This window comes from Phlebotomus argentipes, unplaced genomic scaffold (assembly GCF_947086385.1).
Source record: "Phlebotomus argentipes unplaced genomic scaffold, Phlebotomus argentipes genome assembly contig_33, whole genome shotgun sequence".
Lineage (NCBI taxonomy): Eukaryota > Metazoa > Arthropoda > Insecta > Diptera > Psychodidae > Phlebotomus > Phlebotomus argentipes.
In genome coordinates this window covers 409,322-426,689 of record NW_026776167.1, presented here as the reverse complement: position 1 = coordinate 426,689, position 17,368 = coordinate 409,322, and the positions used below count along the sequence as shown (strand labels likewise).

At 41.6% G+C, this 17,368-nt stretch overlaps 5 protein-coding genes across 6 annotated transcripts; 2 read left to right on the top strand and 3 right to left on the bottom strand.

The window, feature by feature from the left end:
• Positions 1-4,158: 4,158 nt before the first annotated feature.
• LOC132256870 (uncharacterized) lies at positions 4,159-4,840 on the bottom strand. The gene is made up of 2 exons (XM_059753451.1): positions 4,528-4,840; positions 4,159-4,467 (listed from the first exon to the last, which is right to left on the bottom strand). Exons 1-2 carry the CDS (start codon positions 4,757-4,759, stop codon positions 4,214-4,216), a joined length of 486 nt encoding a protein of 161 aa, XP_059609434.1. The 5' UTR covers positions 4,760-4,840; the 3' UTR covers positions 4,159-4,213.
• A 5,659-nt stretch (positions 4,841-10,499) lies between these two features.
• On the bottom strand, positions 10,500-12,457 carry LOC132256895 (aladin-like). 2 transcript variants are annotated; one of them, XM_059753489.1, is made up of 4 exons: positions 12,446-12,457; positions 12,268-12,381; positions 11,621-12,216; positions 10,500-11,559 (listed from the first exon to the last, which is right to left on the bottom strand). In XM_059753489.1, exons 2-4 carry the CDS (start codon positions 12,370-12,372, stop codon positions 10,851-10,853), a joined length of 1,410 nt encoding a protein of 469 aa, XP_059609472.1. In that variant the 5' UTR covers positions 12,373-12,381; positions 12,446-12,457; the 3' UTR covers positions 10,500-10,850. The 2 variants fall into 2 exon arrangements, with proteins under 2 accessions (XP_059609472.1, XP_059609471.1); XM_059753488.1 differs by lacking the exon at positions 12,446-12,457 and having other exon boundaries at positions 12,268-12,415.
• A 66-nt stretch (positions 12,458-12,523) lies between these two features.
• Positions 12,524-13,764, top strand: LOC132256929 (uncharacterized). Its single transcript, XM_059753538.1, has 3 exons — positions 12,524-13,056; positions 13,116-13,251; positions 13,317-13,764. Exons 1-3 carry the CDS (start codon positions 12,906-12,908, stop codon positions 13,762-13,764), a joined length of 735 nt encoding a protein of 244 aa, XP_059609521.1. The 5' UTR covers positions 12,524-12,905.
• A 95-nt stretch (positions 13,765-13,859) lies between these two features.
• Positions 13,860-14,743, top strand: LOC132256896 (RING finger protein 141-like). Its single transcript, XM_059753490.1, has 2 exons — positions 13,860-14,080; positions 14,156-14,743. The coding sequence occupies exons 1-2, from the start codon at positions 13,926-13,928 to the stop codon at positions 14,724-14,726; spliced, it is 726 nt and encodes a 241-aa protein (XP_059609473.1). The 5' UTR covers positions 13,860-13,925; the 3' UTR covers positions 14,727-14,743.
• Positions 14,744-15,423: 680 nt separating this feature from the next.
• LOC132256894 (protein SPT2 homolog) lies at positions 15,424-17,125 on the bottom strand. The gene is made up of 2 exons (XM_059753487.1): positions 16,928-17,125; positions 15,424-16,831 (listed from the first exon to the last, which is right to left on the bottom strand). The coding sequence occupies exons 1-2, from the start codon at positions 16,985-16,987 to the stop codon at positions 15,428-15,430; spliced, it is 1,464 nt and encodes a 487-aa protein (XP_059609470.1). The 5' UTR covers positions 16,988-17,125; the 3' UTR covers positions 15,424-15,427.
• Between the last annotated feature and the right edge of the window lie 243 nt (positions 17,126-17,368).

Below are 17,368 nucleotides of genomic sequence, written 5' to 3'. Positions count from 1 at the left end.
CCAGCTCCACTGGAAGGAATTCACTTTCATGACGATGACGACAGCGATGGATTGCTTGATTTAATTGTGCGAATTTCGTGCGAGTTTACCCACAAGTCACACGTAGCAGAGGTTTAGCATTGAGGCGCCCACTCGGTAGGGTGATGCATTAAGGGAAACTTTCTCTCTGTGCTTGTAATTTATGGAAGCAATTAAAATTAAATGCACGAAGGGCTTTCATTGGAAAACTGCTGCCATCTAAAACATTCAACGAAAAGTCCCACAACAACCTGGTCAATTTGGAAATGTACCACATCAAGGTTTTCTGTCGTTTATGCAACACATTGCAAATTACTTGGAATTTATCAGTGCTTGACTTTAGAGAGGAATTCCAAGTTTATTTTGAGTATCAATATTGTCATTTTTATTTGATGTTCTCAATGCTCGAATGTTTGAAGGAATTCTTGAAAATATTCCCATCACAGACAGCAGAATTAATTATCCTCAGTTCCATACACATTAAGCATTACTTTTCTTCATGCTTGCGTCAGTCAGGGCAACAACTTATCACTTAGAGACAATTGTCAGGGGAATATTCACTGACATTGTTCACAAAATCCCACCTCTTGAGGAAAATTCTCTCCGAGCGAAGCTCTCTTCAAATGAAATTTTTTCCCATCCACTACAGCTCTAGAATTTTGATTGCAATAAAACACCCCATGATTTCGGGAGCATAGGGAGTGAAAAAAAGCACAGAGCTTTCGGTACAATGTACATAAAATCAAAGCTTGTTGAGTGGAAGTGGGTGATTGCGTTGTGAAGGGAGAAACGGTCTGGAGAAATGTCCAGTCCATTGAACTTTAGAGTAATTGTCATCAAGACTTCTCAACCCTTCTATCGAATGCACTTTTCATTTCGCCCCCAGCAAAATACTCCAACATTTTGTTATACAATGTAACTGAAATTCTCTCTCTTCCAATTCCAAATTCGTCAGGCAATCGCGATATAAAGGAATAGCTGGCATGTCTGTGTGGCGGGAGATAAATTTTTTGATTTATCCACTTTAATATCTTCCGTTCATTCCCAATATCTAATCGTTTCATTTTTATTTTATTTTCTTTCATCTCTTTAATTGATATACAATCAAAAAAGACTCCATAGAGACAAATTGATTCGTCTATATTAATGCTTCTTCCCTCGCAATTTTTGCTATCCACGCAAGGATCGAATAGATATGTAGACAGAGTTATTCCGTCTCATATAATAATTTGAAGCGAACGATAATACAGGTTTAGTATCATGACAATAATGAGATTTTTTGCATTGCTTTGGATGATACGATGGTGTACTCATGCCTGAAGACAAAAGATCACCTTAACACTTTGCTGAAAGTTTATGTGACTGCACAGGAGGGTCAATTCATTGGAAAAACACCCACAAATTGCGTGAAAAAAGTGGAAGTGTACGTAATATCCTGAGTGATGAAATCAATTGAGTTTCTGGCCACCCACACGCAATTGCTGCCGAGTCAGCGACACTCCAAGAGCTGAAACCAGTGAATTAAGTGAAAAATTTGTGTGAAAAGCACTTGAGAAGGCGTATCTTCTGACATGAAATAAGGGTTTGTGATATCAAAAAGAAAACTCAGAAGGGCAAATGAAAAAAAATCCCACCAATTAATTTATTCTCAGAGTTTCTGGCTTTTCTCCCTTCTTCTGCAACTTCCCAAACAAATCACAGCTATGCCATCAGGGCCAAAACTCTTGCGAAAACTGCATTGAAATTCGTTTTCGCGAGAGTTTCCTTCATTTATCATTTCGCGTTTTCTCCCTGAGAAGCCAAACACGTTTGTTCCATGGACATCACGAAAAGAGCTTTTTTTCTACCATATTTATTCTTTCGCCGTAGAAGGAAATTGCATGTTTAACAACTTCAAAAACATATATCCGCCCCCATCGGGTGCAAAAAAAGGAACTTGAGAAAGCCTGAAGAATGTGAATTGGATGTGTTGGAAAAATTCTATGTCGCTTCCTGAAGAGACTCATGCACATTTAAACTTCCTTCCGTTTCAGATTTAGCAGTTTTGCATTAAACATATCTGAATCAATATGAAGTATATTCAAGCAAAATCATAGTAACTTTTCAACGCTGAGCATTACTACACATCTTCTATCGATCTTACAATTTGTATTCTTTTGTCATAATCATTTTTCTGACACATCCTTATGTCTTCTGTTACTTACTTAACAGCATTTAATTTCATTAGATTTGACTATTCTATTACATACCACAAATATCGATGGATATGCAGTGAACTTTAACCCTTGTTGCTTCTGTCTCCTTCATCGATAAACATTAAATGTATTTCTAAGCAGACATCTTAAAGTCCTGAGCACTTCTCCATGTGATATCTTCTTGTTTATTTATCATTAAGAGATTGGAGAATTTACTCCAGAACTTTCTTTTTCTATTTCTTCCACACAAAATCATGAACAAATCGATAAGAGCACCCTCCAAATATCCTGAAGAGAATATTCTCAGTCAGAAGCTTGTGCAGAAGTCAACAGGCGACGCACAAGAAAGTGTGTGAGAGAGAGAAAAGCAGTAAATATAGCGATAGTCTTAATTAATTGTTCCCTACTGTTTTACAGAAATGTGTTTATATGTCATTCTTATGTCCTTGCAAAAAGGGGTTCGTTCCTTCCAAAACTTTGAATATTCAACCTCACTGATTTTAACTACCATTGACATTTACGAAGTAAATTTATATAAACTTTCACGGTGTCCGAAAATACTTCCCTGTAAATTAGATTGTTGCGTGATTTCCTATCTGGACGAGTGAACCGCGTGTGTGGGTGGCGAGTGAAATGAACTGACAAAGTGAATATTCTCTCTCGGTCTCATCCACCCTCCCAAAACGTGGCGGAGGCGATGATTTTGTATTTAAGAGGGTGTCACACAACACAAGTGGAAATATTTGTACAACAGATTTCTGTCACCGCCATCTCTTTCGCTCACGAACACTCCAAAACACCGCCGGAATTATGTACACACATCCAAAGCTATCATTGCTCGAAAGCTTTTAAATATCACACTTTTGACATGTTTGTGTGTGTGTGTTGAATTTTGCAGGGGAAGCTTATGCTGCCTTCTTTGTCTCGACTCGAACTGCAATTCTCACGATACCATTTATGAGCATAAGCCTCGATATGGACGAGTTTGTCATGCAATTGAGTGTATAGTGAATAGGAACACATCGCACGGGTTAAAAGCTCCTGCATAAACACACTTGAGAGCTTTTCAAATGCTAAAAGTGAGAAAATAAAGGGTCAATGCACTTCATTCGAGCTGTTGTGCTGACACAGGACGAAGTGAAGAAAGTCAAGTGAAACGTACACCTTTGAGCTTTACCTGCACGAATATTGGAATCAGATTGAAGATGGAAAGAGGGATAGAAAACATGTGTTGACAAAGCGTTTCTCACATTTTCCATGCCCACACCTAAAGCCCCATTCTTCGCGCAAACATCCATCCATTGTGAGCATTGTGACGAAGTCTCAGAATATCCAGCGTCGGATTGGGAAAATAGCGCTAAGAATTTACCTGACAATTATACATTGAATGGTATTTCTGCGTTCTTGTTGGGAACCAAGAATAAAATTCCAAATTATCAAAATCCCAAATAATTTGTGTTATAATTAAAAATTCAACAATTTTTTATCCGAAAAAATAGTCATTTAGTAAAACATGAGTAAAAATTAAAAAAAAATATCATTTGCTAGATAAAAAAGCCATTAGATAGTCTTTTCAATTACATGATGAAATGCAAGCCAAGACAGATTTAGAGTTTCCCATGGAAAACATGACAATTCACCCTCTTTTCTACATTGTAGGTTCAAAGAAATATTTATTCATCGTGTGGAATTAGATACGAGTAAATTACGCTGTCAATATGCATCAAGCGTCGCGGAATCTTTTTCACTGGAGCGGCAATTGCGATTTGGATGTGTAGAATGTAGGGAGACTGAAGTGAATTTATCTACCGGAAAATCATTGCGCATCGTCTTTTCTCCCCCTTTACAATACGAGGCAAGAATCAGCGATTCTTGATGTAAAATGAGAAAAAAACGTATTAATACAAAAATATACTTTTAATAAACACAAAAGTTGACATCTGTGTGTTTGTGTTTGTTAGATAAAGTATCATCGCAATAAAGCTTTTTCTGGAAAAAGATTACATGCCAAAAATGTTGCAAACGTAGTTGACGAATGTTGTTCCGTAGGATTCTACGACAATTGTGATATTACGCTGATGAACTCCGCCCTTTGTAATGTAAGCTTGTCCAAGATTGGTACTTTGAGTAATATTCAAAGATACATAAGTGACCAGGGCTCCAACGCCTCTTGACGGATATTTGATCTCAATGGCGACATTTTGTGGACGAGGCCAGCTTTGGTGATTTGCTGCCGTTCCCACAAGACGATCCCCTTAAAGAAATAGCCAATTTTGATGTATTTTGTAAAACAGAAAATCAATAAAAATCTAACCTGATATGCGCGCTCCGATAGAATACGACAATTGGCCACGATATCCAGAATACATCGTCATCATTTCCAGTTCAGCTTTGGGATTTTTGGACACAAAATCCGACATTCTCTCCACAGACAAGATGTGGACTTGCTTATCTAGATCGTCATCCTCAGTATCGAGGAAGTTGCTATCGAAAAGAGATGCTCTGGTAACGGAAAAGATCAACAGCACAACCAAAAACACTTTCATGGTGAATCACAATTATTTTAACTCTCGCGCTTCAGATGTGATCGCAATGGAACTTTCATATACACTAAACTCGCATACAATCGATAGAAGTGTGGAAAAGAGTGTTGATGACTCAACAATTTGGCGATAAAGGCAGAAATATGATAAGCTATATGGCAGACGAGGTTACGATAAGGCAAATAGAAAACAAAGAAAATGGAGAAATTTTTTTTTAGGACGTATGACATTACATATGAATAACATTGTGATTACTTCTTCATTATTTAGGGGATTCCCGCATATTTTACTCATTTTAGTATACGATATTGAAAGTGTTTATTAAAAATGTGTCACAGTGAATTCATAATATATTTACAAATATGTTGATGGATAATTTCTCACATTTAGGCTCACCTCTGTAAATTACGTCTTTTTCCAGCGATTTTAATACTTTAACATTGGATTTTAGACTGTAAAACAGCGAAGCGTGCATGGCGATTGAAACTCTATGAAATATCCTGTAAAAGTTTTGATTTCGGATATTTTAAGTCTTTTTTTGCTCATTCATTTCCTTGTTATTCCACAGTATTTGAGAGTTGATTCACCATTGTTCACTAAGTATTAAGTTAAGAAGCAGTGCCCATCTTACTTTGAAAGAAAAAGTCCAGGCCTTTAAAAACCCAGATTGCAAATATCAATTTGTGCTTGTTTGAGCGGAAAATACTCATTGTGAATCCAAAGGAGAAATTTTCCCCCCAATCGCTCTGCGTCCATTTTGCCTTTGTTCCTGTGACAGGCTTTTCCTTTCACTGTGGTGCGTTTACGTGACTCTTTTTGAGCGTGGCCGCATTTTCCGCGACACGGCAGAGAGCTCTTTTTCCACCCATGACTGGGCACAGGGAGGGGGAAATGCCCGATAAAGTTGCTGGCGGCGGGCGTCAAACAAAAGGAAACACTATGCAGCTGGTCAAAGTCCCTCCAGTGGGGCCGCCTGGTGCAGCCATTGTGCAATGGAATGCGCGAGGATGTGCATGAATACTTCAGTGCAGTTGCTTTTCACTCTCTCGACTTCTTCTCTGCATATTGACACAAAGGGACACTGTGGAATGTGGCGGGCGCCTGTGAAAATTCAAGCGAAGCAAAAACTTTTCTCGCAATATCATTCCATTTTTTCCCCCCTATCAAGCTTATGTGAGGCGAAAAAGCTCTCGCAGGTGGATTGCAAGATCTCCCGGTAGAATGAAAAGTTTTCTGTTTTGCATAACTTTTCAACTGACACAGCGGGAAAGGACAATGTGTGTAAGTGCACAATGTTGAGTTGTTGTTTATGGACGAGCGGTGGTGAAGCGCGAGGAGCGCAGCGAATGGAATTATATGGGAATGTTGTACAAATATCATTAATTTAATGAATTTCTACTGCACTGAGCGCGTGGTGTGAGTTTTTGAGGTGCTTTCTTTGTGATGCTCTGCCGCTCCAGTTGGGCTTTCACAACTATTTGTCATTTATTCACCTCAGTCGACCTCCGCCGACCACTGAAAAGTTTCGTGGTACAATACACCAGCTATTCCAACTACATTCCTCTCATTTTCCACCTCTGACATGTAAAATCGCATGAATAATTGCACCACCTCAACCCGTTTTTCATGCCATTCAACTAAAAGCCCTTCCGCCCGTCTTGCTGCTCAATTGTAATTTGATGAGCCAAGTCGGAGAAAAGTACATGTCTTGCATCGCAATATTGCATGGATGTTTATTCAGAAGTTGAACAACAAATGAGGGAGATTTCCAATTAATGGAGCAAATCGTCGGATATGATTTATTTGTTCATATGAAATTTCAACTATTGATTAGTTTGAGGTCGTCATTTCCTATTAATACATCTCCACTAATAAGATATATAAATATTGACAGATGCAAGTTATATATGTGAATACATATCTTTAAACATTGATGCAGTTCTGTTGAATTTCCTCCAGCGCTTAATGCATGTTAACCACAATGAATTTACATAATTAAAGCTGTTCAATTGAATCACCTTCAATTCCATTGTCTAGTAATGAGCAATTCAATATACAGTTATCATATCGAATATCCTTCAATTAACACTGAGGGCCTTTTGCTATAAACTCTTTTAAAATTACCTACTTTTTAAACTGATACAGAAAATTCATATCCAACTTGATTTCAGAGTAATTCCGAATAAATAATTGTGTTTTAAATGCGAAAAAAGCAATATAGTAAACTAAAGATGATCAGCCTGAAACTGTGATTACTGGAAGTTATTAATTTCTGTAATTCACAATTCTCCGCTTCATAGCATTTTTGTGCACAACCGACAAATTATCATTTATTGTATAGAAAAATTACTAAAATATTCAGCAGAAATATGTCTCCTGAGATTTTTTTCACATTTATTCCCACCCCCGCAGCCTTCATAGTTATCAAAGTTTACCCCTGCAGATGTGAAAAGTTGGTCTTGTGGGAAATTATGTATAAAGATTTCAATTCGCAGCGACTTCAGACGAGGCAAAAAACACGACTTAGTTAATTTAAATTGCAGAAATACTCATTCATTGAGTGAAGAGAAGAAAAACCGCGTGGAATTTTCCACGCCAATTCTAAGTGATAATGTTTGATAGACAGAATTTTCTCATTCACCCCCAAAATGCGTGTCCATGCGAAGTATTATGTAGGCCAGAATGGAATGCAATTTTACTGTGACGGAGAATTTTGTCCATAATATTAGCTCTGGAATGTCGGAATTTTGAGGCTCAGCACATATCGTTAAAAATGATTAAACCATTTGCATGCGAGATATCGAACAATCCTATATACAATGTGTGAGTTGATAAACCTTCATGGGGGGTTGCTTAATATCCCGATGATGCCCTTTGTGTCGATGGCGCAACTTTATGGGGAATTCTAATTAAACTTCATGCCGCTGCACGATCATTTCCAACTCCAAACATGGGCTTGACGGCTAGTTTTTAATGAACAAACACTCAACTTATCCAATAAGTAGCCCCTGTCCCGCCGCAGTGGGAGAAGCATTCCGCATATGGACAGAGTGGGCTGCATTTGAGGGAAAATGTGAACGAAAAAATCCACTCTGGCAACCAATCAGTCGCCCACACGTGAAGTTTCACCTCCAGAGCCGATGATGGTGGATATTTGTTGTGTGTGCGCACATCGAGTGAGGATTGCGAGCTCGAGAGTCGGAACATTTTCGGTGAAAAACCTCATTCCCAGACTGCAGGAACACCCGCAGACATTGACTGGGAAAATCCACCCACCACAAGGGCCAAACAACTAAAATAATAACCAAACATTGCACATTCGTTTCTGCTCGGTTTCATATTTTATCAAACAATGGCACGGATGAATTGCAAACTTTGTTCACTGGGCACAAAACGACTGAATTTATTTGACAGCCACACGACTTGGGAGCTTTTCCGGGCATTCATGCCAGCCGAAATGTTGTCCCCGCCAGGAAAACGAGGCGCTCTTCCCCGCACACACACGGCCAATTTTAGGTATAGTCAGCACATCATATAATTCATATCAATGAATTTTCTAATTAACATCGTCACAGAGCGAATAGGACAAAAAGGCATGCACACAAGAGAGATAGAACGCATGTCAAATATACTGAAATGTTATTTCAATGCTAATTTATCTTACTGCCCCCCCCCCCCCTCCCCCCCTCCCCCGACTCCCCTATCTCCGCAAGCCCGCCCAATTTCATTCGCACGGGACTCGACCAATATTGGAATGCGCAGAATTCTGTACATTTTCATAAATGTTGACAAATTGTGTGCATATCGAACTACACATTTATTGATTTAATTCAGTAGGTATTTGCATGAATATACCACGGAATGCACACAATTCGTTAGATGTGCAAAAATGTTTGCACATGTTTGCCGCTGATTCTGCAAATGCATTTAGTCCAAAAGTCCTCTGACAAACTCTCGAGGTTCCTTCATTAGTCATTGAGCTAAAGAGAAACTTCATATGTGTTGGCATAATGCATTTTTCATTGGTTTCAAACAGCTTTTTAAAAATGTACATTTTCAAAGAACTTCAGATGTGGAACAGTAAATTTGTTTCTTTGAGATGATCACTGTCGAGCTTAGAGTAAACTCAAAATTATACAAGAACTATTAACCATTCTCTAACGTAAATCACTTTCATATTATATATTCTCTCACATGATGCGTTGATGCATCAGTGAATGAATGTATTCAATTGTATGCAATCTTAAGCAAATAATATCATTTCTCTCACAAATGACGAGGAACTTACACAAGGGCTTTTGCTTGGAAGTTTCTCGTTTTGTTGGCATCAAAATCGCTGAGAGCGGATAAGAGGGAAATAAATGGATAAAATATGGACGACATTTTAGAATCCATAAAAAAAGTTGTGAATTTGACCAAATTACAGATATTAAAATAGCCCTCAACTGCCTCCCCGCAGAAGCGAACGCCCGAATTTCGGGGTAGAATTGCAAAAGATTGGAGAGATGGGGAAAAAATGTCCAATAGAGGATATTTGAAATGACAAACAAACAAAACTTGTACGCTGTGAAGCACTGTACTTTGCCAAAAATAAACATATTTTCTTTTATTATTTCTCTCCCACCCAGAAATATTCACTCTCACCCCCATCAAAGTTCTCAGACGAACTAAGTCGAGAGATCCCCTCCCTCTGCCGCCTGCTCCAGAGCATCTCGAGAAGGCCCGGCGTCCCCATTCAGAGAAGATGGGGTGGTGAAAAAAGAACTATCAAATAAACCAACTTTTTTATAACATCCTGCAAGAATATCCAAGAATTCCCATAAATAGGAATGAAGACAGGGTTTCTCGCAATGGGTTGAAAAATATATAAAATTTTACAGCTGGCCCCATTTCAAACTTCTTTGCAAATGCCATCCAGTGGCCGCGCCCCAACGTCGAAACCAACCCCCAAATCTGCACATGAAATAAATATATTTAAATGTACAATCAAATGAAACACTTCCTCTTTTTATCAACCAATCTCTTCCTCTCGGGCCAGCAAGGAAACCCAAAATCCACCCTAAGATGTATCCCTTTATGGTGGAAATCCTTCCAGAGAAATCCCCCCCGCACAGCGAATACGGGAATCATTTGAATATTGCAGCAACTTTTTCACGCGCACAGAGTGTATGAAAAAGGGCATTTTGGGATAAATCATTACATCACATTTCCGGAATGTTCTTAGTCTGCACATTTTGCCTGTGTAACTTGAATTTTGGTGCACACACCATGTGAAAGTAATGTGGAAAAGATTGTGTCGCTTCCAAAGCTATAACACTTTAAACTTAGGCGATTATTGTTTCAAAGCTCCCCCACCAAGAACTCCCCTTTGAGAGTGCTTCTTGCCAGCAAAGCCCCAAAAGCAACACCCATAAAGTCCCTTCTCTATGCGACGAGGAATTGATATTAAATATGAATTTTTGCAATTTGCTCTCTCTCTCTTTCTCTCTCGCCCTTTCATCCGCAGTGAAAATGCAGCTTTTTGACTAACTGAAACAGTAACTTGCAAACTTAAACACTCAAGAATATGCTATGCTAGCCAACACAGTGCTAAAAGGCTCAATGGTTATAATAGAATTTAAAGCATTAACATGGAAAACAAAAAATCTTAATTTTGATACTCGAACACCTAACATAAACTTAATCGTTTACAATTGAGCAGTTCCTGAAATTGTAAAATGAGAGATCACAATTTTTTTCCACTATTTATTATTCAAATTTCTTTTCTTCACAATGATTTGTATCGAAAAATTAAACTCAAAACCAATCAATTCATTATCATGGTTCAGTAGTGGATGGATTTTTGGCCAAAGTGTACTTTTTAGTCGAATTGCATCCACGAACAGGTGCGATGGCAGAATACTAAGCATTAATTCAACACAGTATTACAATGAATTCAATTTGCATCATAATGGCCCAGAAGGGAGGGATGTGAAAAGGTTCTCAACTCTCGACAATATTGTCGCATTAGTTGATCAAACCCACTTTCTCGAGGGGTGAAAAGTGTGAAAAACCGCGTGATCGATATAGCACATACTTTATTCAGGGTAGTTGCTTAGAGAAAAGGAAAATATTGGATTCTTCCGCTAGACCAACCGATTGTGAGGACAGTTTTGACTCTCTCGACGCGCCTGGAGCGCGGCTGGAAGCAAATATACGTGGGATACTCACCAGGCAGTCCGTTGAGGAAGCACGACGGAGAAATGTTAAAGTTATGCTTGGCGATGCTCGTGCTGAAGATGGCAATGACGGAAGTGTCACTGAAGGACACCGCCAAGTGTTCACCATACGGACACCACGCAACTTGCTGTGGTCTTCCACCAACGTCAACGCCGTCCACATTCGTCCTGGTCAGATCTGCCACGGGAAGCGCCTGCTTTGGCAGTGAAGTGTTGTTGAAGACTTGCTCCTCAACGAAGTGAATGGCATAAAGGCAGGGCACTTCTGTGATGATAAAGACCAACTGCGTGCCACACGGGGACCACGCTTGGGATTGAATGGTACCTACGCCCACCGTCCACTGCTCTGAAGTCCACTTGCCAGTGTCCCACACTCGAAAAAGGCTACCCATTGTGGCCGAGAAGAGTCTGCAGCCGTCCGGAGACCACTTTATTTGGGTGCATGGCGCCCCAATGCGCTTCAGTTGCACACTCCTATTCATGTCCACGTCCCAGACGACTATATTGGAGTCGTTAATGCTGGCCGTTATGAGATTACATCCATTGGGGCTCCAATCCACCGAAGTCACGGGAGTGTGATTGGGACTGAAAGGAGAAGAATCAATTAATCATTTGATTTCTCGAATGATTCGCTCCAGAAAATCACCTCTTGAGGTGCGTCGCTTGCGAGAGGGGCCTAGTGATGTGGGAATTTGGCTCCAGAGACCATAGAAGCACGCCATTCTGGCAGCCAACGGCCAAAACTCCGGCCGTGAAGGGACGCCAGGCCATCGAAGTGACTCCCTTCTGGAGACCAGTTTTGAGCACAGGCACTATTGATGGCTCGTCGGTGAACACCCTGATGCTGTCATCTGATGCCGCCACGGCCAGCTTGAAGCAATGAGGATGCCATCGGATGCATCGAATGGGACTTCTGGGCCAATTCTTCGTTTCCGAGAATTTCCCCACGCTGGCCAGAGTGCGATCTCGCAGATGTGGCCTCAGGAAGTATCTCATGTTGTTACCCGCATTTACAAGATACAGGCAATACTTTGCCCCGATCTTCACCAGGCTGTTCGAGGACATCGTGGCCTCTTCCAGAGCAGACGATAAGCCCTCCTCGAAAAACGTCCTGGTGATGTGTTTCAGCAAGCTCTCCTGCACCGGCATCATGAGATTCCTCCCACTGTCGCGATGCAAAAGATTCGATGAGGGCGTGTGAAACAACTCCCGGACGATATTGATCTCTGGATACTTTGCCATCTGAAAGAAAGACAGGTTATGTTGGGCAGGACACTCTTTAGATCTTCTCACCACTCCGCCGGGCAGATTCTGTCCGATGTCCACTTCTGTAATAGGCAATGAGCATATTCGGCCGCGCTCCTCGAAGACACTGATCTCCCCAGGCGCGGGAGACATGGAGAAATTCTGCAACGACACCATCCTGACTAGAAGCCGAGCAAACTTGTTGCGCTCAAAACACAACACTAACGGTTTTTCCGGCTGTCAAAAGTAAATGTTTCACATGTTTCATGAAACATTCCCCGTGCGCACAAACAAGTCTCCGCGGAAATTGTCCAAAGTTTCTATGGACATTTTCTTTTCCTTATAACTTTCCTTGTGCGTTTAGAAAAAAATATACGGATTACAGAACAAAATTACGACAGATCTTGAAAGGCGCGATGAAATGAGTTCAGAGTGAGTTAAAATGTAATTGTTCAAAAAATTACACTTTCGAAATTCCAATAAAGAGTCCATGGATTTTCCGAATGCAAAATCCGAATGAAAAATGCTTATAGGGTGTAATTCGTGGTCGTCCGGGTGTCAAAATCTCGCGTCTGGTTTGTTTATGTTTCGTGTTTCTAAGTAATTTCGCGCAAATTTGTGTTATTTCTGCACGATTCACGAGCAATCACTTCTCGAAAACCATCACGAGATACTGTCGTATCGTAATGGACGCAAAGACGCATGAATTGAATGCCAAGTTGGTGGCAAACGTAAAGAAACACCGCGTTTTGTATGACAACACTGTGCCGGAATATGCTATAAAGAGGTACTCCAAGTCCGCATGGGAAGCTATCGCTAAAGTCTGCGGCTTGTCTGGTGAGTGATGAGGAAAATCCTTAAGCCTGAATGCACTCTGATTTGATCTTTATTTTCAGAGAATGAGTGCAAATTGCGGTGGAGAAACTTGCGAATTAGCTTCCTGCGGTACAATCGCACCAAAAGGAACTCAAATTCTCATGTGAAGCCATACTATCTCCAGGAAGACATGGCCTTCATGCTGCCCTTCATAAGGTGAGATAGTTTCCCGCGCATTTTTCACATAAAACTTTTCATTGCCATTTCGCGCTCAGTTGCAGAACGCCGACTGGCGTGAACAGGAGAAAAAGTGCCGTGCACTCGCCGCGACAGCGAACAGTTTCCAGGCGATTCAAATTCAAGCCAGAGGCGCATGATGAGCTGAAGGAAATCACAGAAGGTGACGACGACAGTCAGGATATCCAGTTTGAGTACCTTGATGAGACGGATGAGAAACATGTGATTCTCGAAACGACCTCAAAACGCGGATCGCCGCTTAGCATCATCGGGCGGGATTCTGAGGAGCAGCAGGATGTGGTGCAGTCATTGCAGAGCACCAAGGACAACATTTATGAGATTGTGACAACTTCCAGGCGTGATATGGAAGACAATCCGGACTGGAATTTTCTCAAGAGCTTCCTTCCTGACTTGCAGAAAATGTCGCCTGGACAAAAGATAAAATTCAAGCTCGCTCTTTGTTCAGCAATTAACGATATTCTGTACGTGTAGGAAATAAAGAATTTTCCTCAAATACTGCCTGGAATGTTTGAAACGCCATGAAAAAGTCCCTGAAATATTCTTCCGGAACGACGTGAAGTTTGTAACAAAACGCGAATGAGTGTGTTTGTGTTTTTCGCGACGGAGTTTTTCTCGTGATTCTCACTGATAAAATGGGTCAAAATTCCAGTATTCCTGACCAGTTAATGCACAATAAGGTGGTGGACAATGTGCACTTAGAGATTGTCAAACACACGAAGGTTTTCACAGAGATTGGACAGCTGACTTACGATGAGTTCCAGGAGTGTGTCAGAGATCTCAATGAATTGTACGAATTGTACCGATAAGCCAGGAAAAACTCCATGAATCACTGTCTAATGAGTATTCTTTGTCACATTCACAGGTCCAGGAAGTGCATAGACTCCCAGGGGAATCAACTCGTGTTTGCCGTGAAGCGCGGCACCGACAATTCAGTCCTCTGGAAGGCAACAGTTCAGATCGCTTGTGTGAAAGTGGAAGTTCTTACCCGGAAGATTGAAAGCTATAAACTCCTGAACCTCAAGCAGTTTCTCACCGTCTTCCGCACCTTCCGCTCCCATGTGGAGACTCTGATCGCCGTAGAGAATCGAGAGGAACGCAACAGAACGGCATCAATGATAATGCACGAAGTGGACACAATAACACACACGCAGAGTCCTACCGGAAGTTCCAGTCTCGACTCAGGCGGTCCCGAATCCGCCAGCGAGTGCTGCATTTGCCTGGACAGGGCGCCAGAAGTTCTGCTGCCCTGCGCCCACACGTACTGTTGTCCCTGCATCGAGCAATGGAACGTGAACAACAAGTTCTGCCCGATTTGCCAGGAAGAGCTGAACAGTACAGATGACACTTGGGTCTTGTCCGAGATCCCGCCATCCCAGGAAGTCTCTGAGCAGATCTGCACGGAGCTCATGAAGCTGGCCAAGGAGAACAAGTGAGAAAAGGATTCGGCGGAGAGTCAAGACTCCGCAGTGTCGAACCTTCGCCATGTCCCAAGAATTCCCTGAACATTGTAATTATAAGTCAAAAATTCCTACAAAAGGCCAAAGCTAAGGATTTCATCCAATATGTATAAGAAAGTCTTGGAATAGCAGTCCATATTGAGATTTCAGCTGTTAACCCTCTTCTGGCCATCGGATCGTTTACAGGATTACGCCGATTTAATTGTTTCGACGAATTTTGGTGTAACTAACTTATTTAGAAAGTATTTTAGTTATTGAAAGTGATAGAAGGAATGAACTAAATGAGATAGAATTTTAACAAGTATCGAAATCAACACAATGAACTTTGGTGTGATTTCATTCGAGGGCCGGATGCAGGGTTAAGCGACTCTTCAGGAAACGATTGATTAAGTTTATGACTAGTGCTGATATTTAATGGGATGGCCTTTTTGTGTAATTCATATATCCAGCTTGTACAGCCTGAAGTGATTTGTATTTTTCGATATCTTGTATTCAATGTTATCGTTTATTACAAAAAAAAAAAATTACTTGCTAATATGCAAGTGCATCAGATTGCTTCAGATTTGTTGAATAGGTTTCTGATAAATCCTCACGATTTGTGGTTTTGTTCTATTTCAAAGGAAGAAGAAACTGTTGATGATTAAAGTGTATGAATTAAAAAAAAGCATTGACTTTTGCTACGCTCGCTTCTTCTTCGACATCTTCCGCTGCTTCTCCAGCTCCTCTTGTCGCATGTCCTCCAGATCTTCCATGATGCCGATCTTCTTACTGATGAACTCCTCGCGCATCTGCTGCGCGAAGGTGCTCTCCATGTTCTTGTCATCGTCATCCTCGTCTCGGTAGCGCGACTTGTCATAGCCGAAGATCTCTTGGATGTGTCGAGAGTAGGAATTCGCTCCTTCTTCTGGTCCGTCGTCGATGAAGTCATCCATTTCTGAATCATACTCACTGTCGTCATCTTCAATCCGGGGGCGCTTTGGCGGCGGCCGACGCGGCTCCAAACGAGGCTTGGGTCGCGCCCGCGGAACGTCTCTCGGAGGGAATTCTCTTGTCTTTTGTACATCCTTCGGCGGAATTTCTCTCGGTTTCTGGACGTCTTTCGGCGGAACTTCTCTCGGTTTCTGGACGTCTTTCGGGGGAAATTCTCGAGACTTCTGTGGCTCTGCCGGTTTCAGGGGTTTCTTTATCACCTTCACTTCCTTCTTAATCGGTTTCTCAATACGCTTTTCCGCTGTACTCTTAGAGTCTTTCGCTTCTCGCGTGTCTCTGGTCAGATCTGGCTTCTTGCTAATGCTTGGCGGAGTCGCCTTACTGGTGGAGGCGACAGGAGATTTGACCATCTTTCCTTTAGTCTTCGCCTCAAGCAATCGACGCTTCTTGGCCTCCAGGATAGCTAATCTCTCCTCGTGCTCCTGCTTCTCCTTTTGCGTCATGGGCCTTTCAGGCTCCTTCTTCTTCACCTCCTGGACAATCTCGATCGGCTCGAATTGCTTCTTCTCCGCGATTTTCAAAAGTGAATGGAAGTCAACCGGCGGCGGAGGCTTCTTGAGCTTGGTCTTGCCTTTCTCCTCCTTCGAGGCATCCTTTGGCGCTGCCGGAGGAGGCATATCGGAACGTTTGTGAACAGTCTGGGGAACATCTCTGACATCTCTGGGCACCTTTTTCACTTCCGTTGCTGTGACTCTTCGCCTCACGGACGAGAATTTGTCCTCCTCCGGCTGGCTTTTGTACTTCTCCATCATCTTGCTGTAGAAGGCACTTGCTTCCGCCGACACATACCCATAATCATCCTCGTCCGGCTGATCGGGGCCCTGGAGAGTCACTGCAGTGTTGTCATTGTCCACAGCATCAGCAATCACTGCCTTGTTGGCAGATTTTATCACCTTAAGCATCTTACTGATCTTATTCTTGGACTTGGTGTCTCTCATTGCTAGCAATTCATCGCGCTTCCGCACCTTTTCGCGCTCCTTCGCGCGATCTTCTTCTTCCTTCTTCTGAAGGAACTTCTGAATGTTTGCTGAGAGCTTCTTATCGCGCGCCTCTTTCTTGGGCGGTGCGAATTTCGTGCTGTAGCACCGAGTCTGCAATGGCAATCAAAGTATGGTGCCCCCGTAGGGCGGAATCAGTGCAAAAATGCCCGGACAAAGAATGACACACTTTAATCAAATGTCACTCACCTTGTCGCTGCCTTCTTGGCTGTTTTTCTTCGCCACGTGAAGCAACGTGCCGAAATCCATGATTTCACACCGCGGACAAAAGTCTCAATCACAAATTAACGCACTGAGATAACCAGTAGTCACTAAACTTACCACCTAAGCAGGTGTTTTTCCTCTTGCATTTCACTCTGAACGTAGAACCATCTTGAACAGCTGAGTGGCACTGCGTAGTTTCATTGTTGAACGCGAGTGGCGCCACAGTTGTTTAATTTTCCGGATGAAATTTTTCACAATGTTTCATTTGAAACTTTGGAAAGTTTCATGGTAAAATGCAAGCTAAAAATAATTTTTGGCATGTTTGTAAATAGGGAAAAGAAAAAGATGATGATAATAACAATATATATCACTTTCTGATACATACACTGGAGCAAAAGAGTCTTAATTCATGTTTCATCGCAATCA

What these genes read in the sequence shown, in the direction of transcription:
- LOC132256870 (XM_059753451.1), bottom strand. Translation starts at nt 4,759, where the DNA reads ATGAAAGTGTTTTTGGTTGTGCTGTTGATCTTTTCCGTTACCAGAGCA. An exon ending in TATCGGAGCGCGCATATCAG is followed by an intron (nt 4,468 to 4,527) that starts GTTAGATTTTTA and finishes TATTTCTTTAAG; the next exon opens with GGGATCGTCTTGTGGGAACG.
- LOC132256895 (XM_059753488.1), bottom strand. Translation starts at nt 12,396, where the DNA reads ATGGTGTCGTTGCAGAATTTCTCCATGTCTCCCGCGCCTGGGGAGATC. An exon ending in AGAATCTGCCCGGCGGAGTG is followed by an intron (nt 12,217 to 12,267) that starts GTGAGAAGATCT and finishes TCTTTCTTTCAG; the next exon opens with ATGGCAAAGTATCCAGAGAT. An exon ending in CAAGCGACGCACCTCAAGAG is followed by an intron (nt 11,560 to 11,620) that starts GTGATTTTCTGG and finishes TTCTCCTTTCAG; the next exon opens with TCCCAATCACACTCCCGTGA.
- LOC132256929 (XM_059753538.1), top strand. Translation starts at nt 12,906, where the DNA reads ATGGACGCAAAGACGCATGAATTGAATGCCAAGTTGGTGGCAAACGTA. An exon ending in TAAAGTCTGCGGCTTGTCTG is followed by an intron (nt 13,057 to 13,115) that starts GTGAGTGATGAG and finishes CTTTATTTTCAG; the next exon opens with AGAATGAGTGCAAATTGCGG. An exon ending in TTCATGCTGCCCTTCATAAG is followed by an intron (nt 13,252 to 13,316) that starts GTGAGATAGTTT and finishes GCTCAGTTGCAG; the next exon opens with AACGCCGACTGGCGTGAACA.
- LOC132256896 (XM_059753490.1), top strand. Translation starts at nt 13,926, where the DNA reads ATGGGTCAAAATTCCAGTATTCCTGACCAGTTAATGCACAATAAGGTG. An exon ending in GTCAGAGATCTCAATGAATT is followed by an intron (nt 14,081 to 14,155) that starts GTACGAATTGTA and finishes TCACATTCACAG; the next exon opens with GTCCAGGAAGTGCATAGACT.
- LOC132256894 (XM_059753487.1), bottom strand. Translation starts at nt 16,987, where the DNA reads ATGGATTTCGGCACGTTGCTTCACGTGGCGAAGAAAAACAGCCAAGAA. An exon ending in GCCAAGAAGGCAGCGACAAG is followed by an intron (nt 16,832 to 16,927) that starts GTGAGTGACATT and finishes TTGCCATTGCAG; the next exon opens with ACTCGGTGCTACAGCACGAA.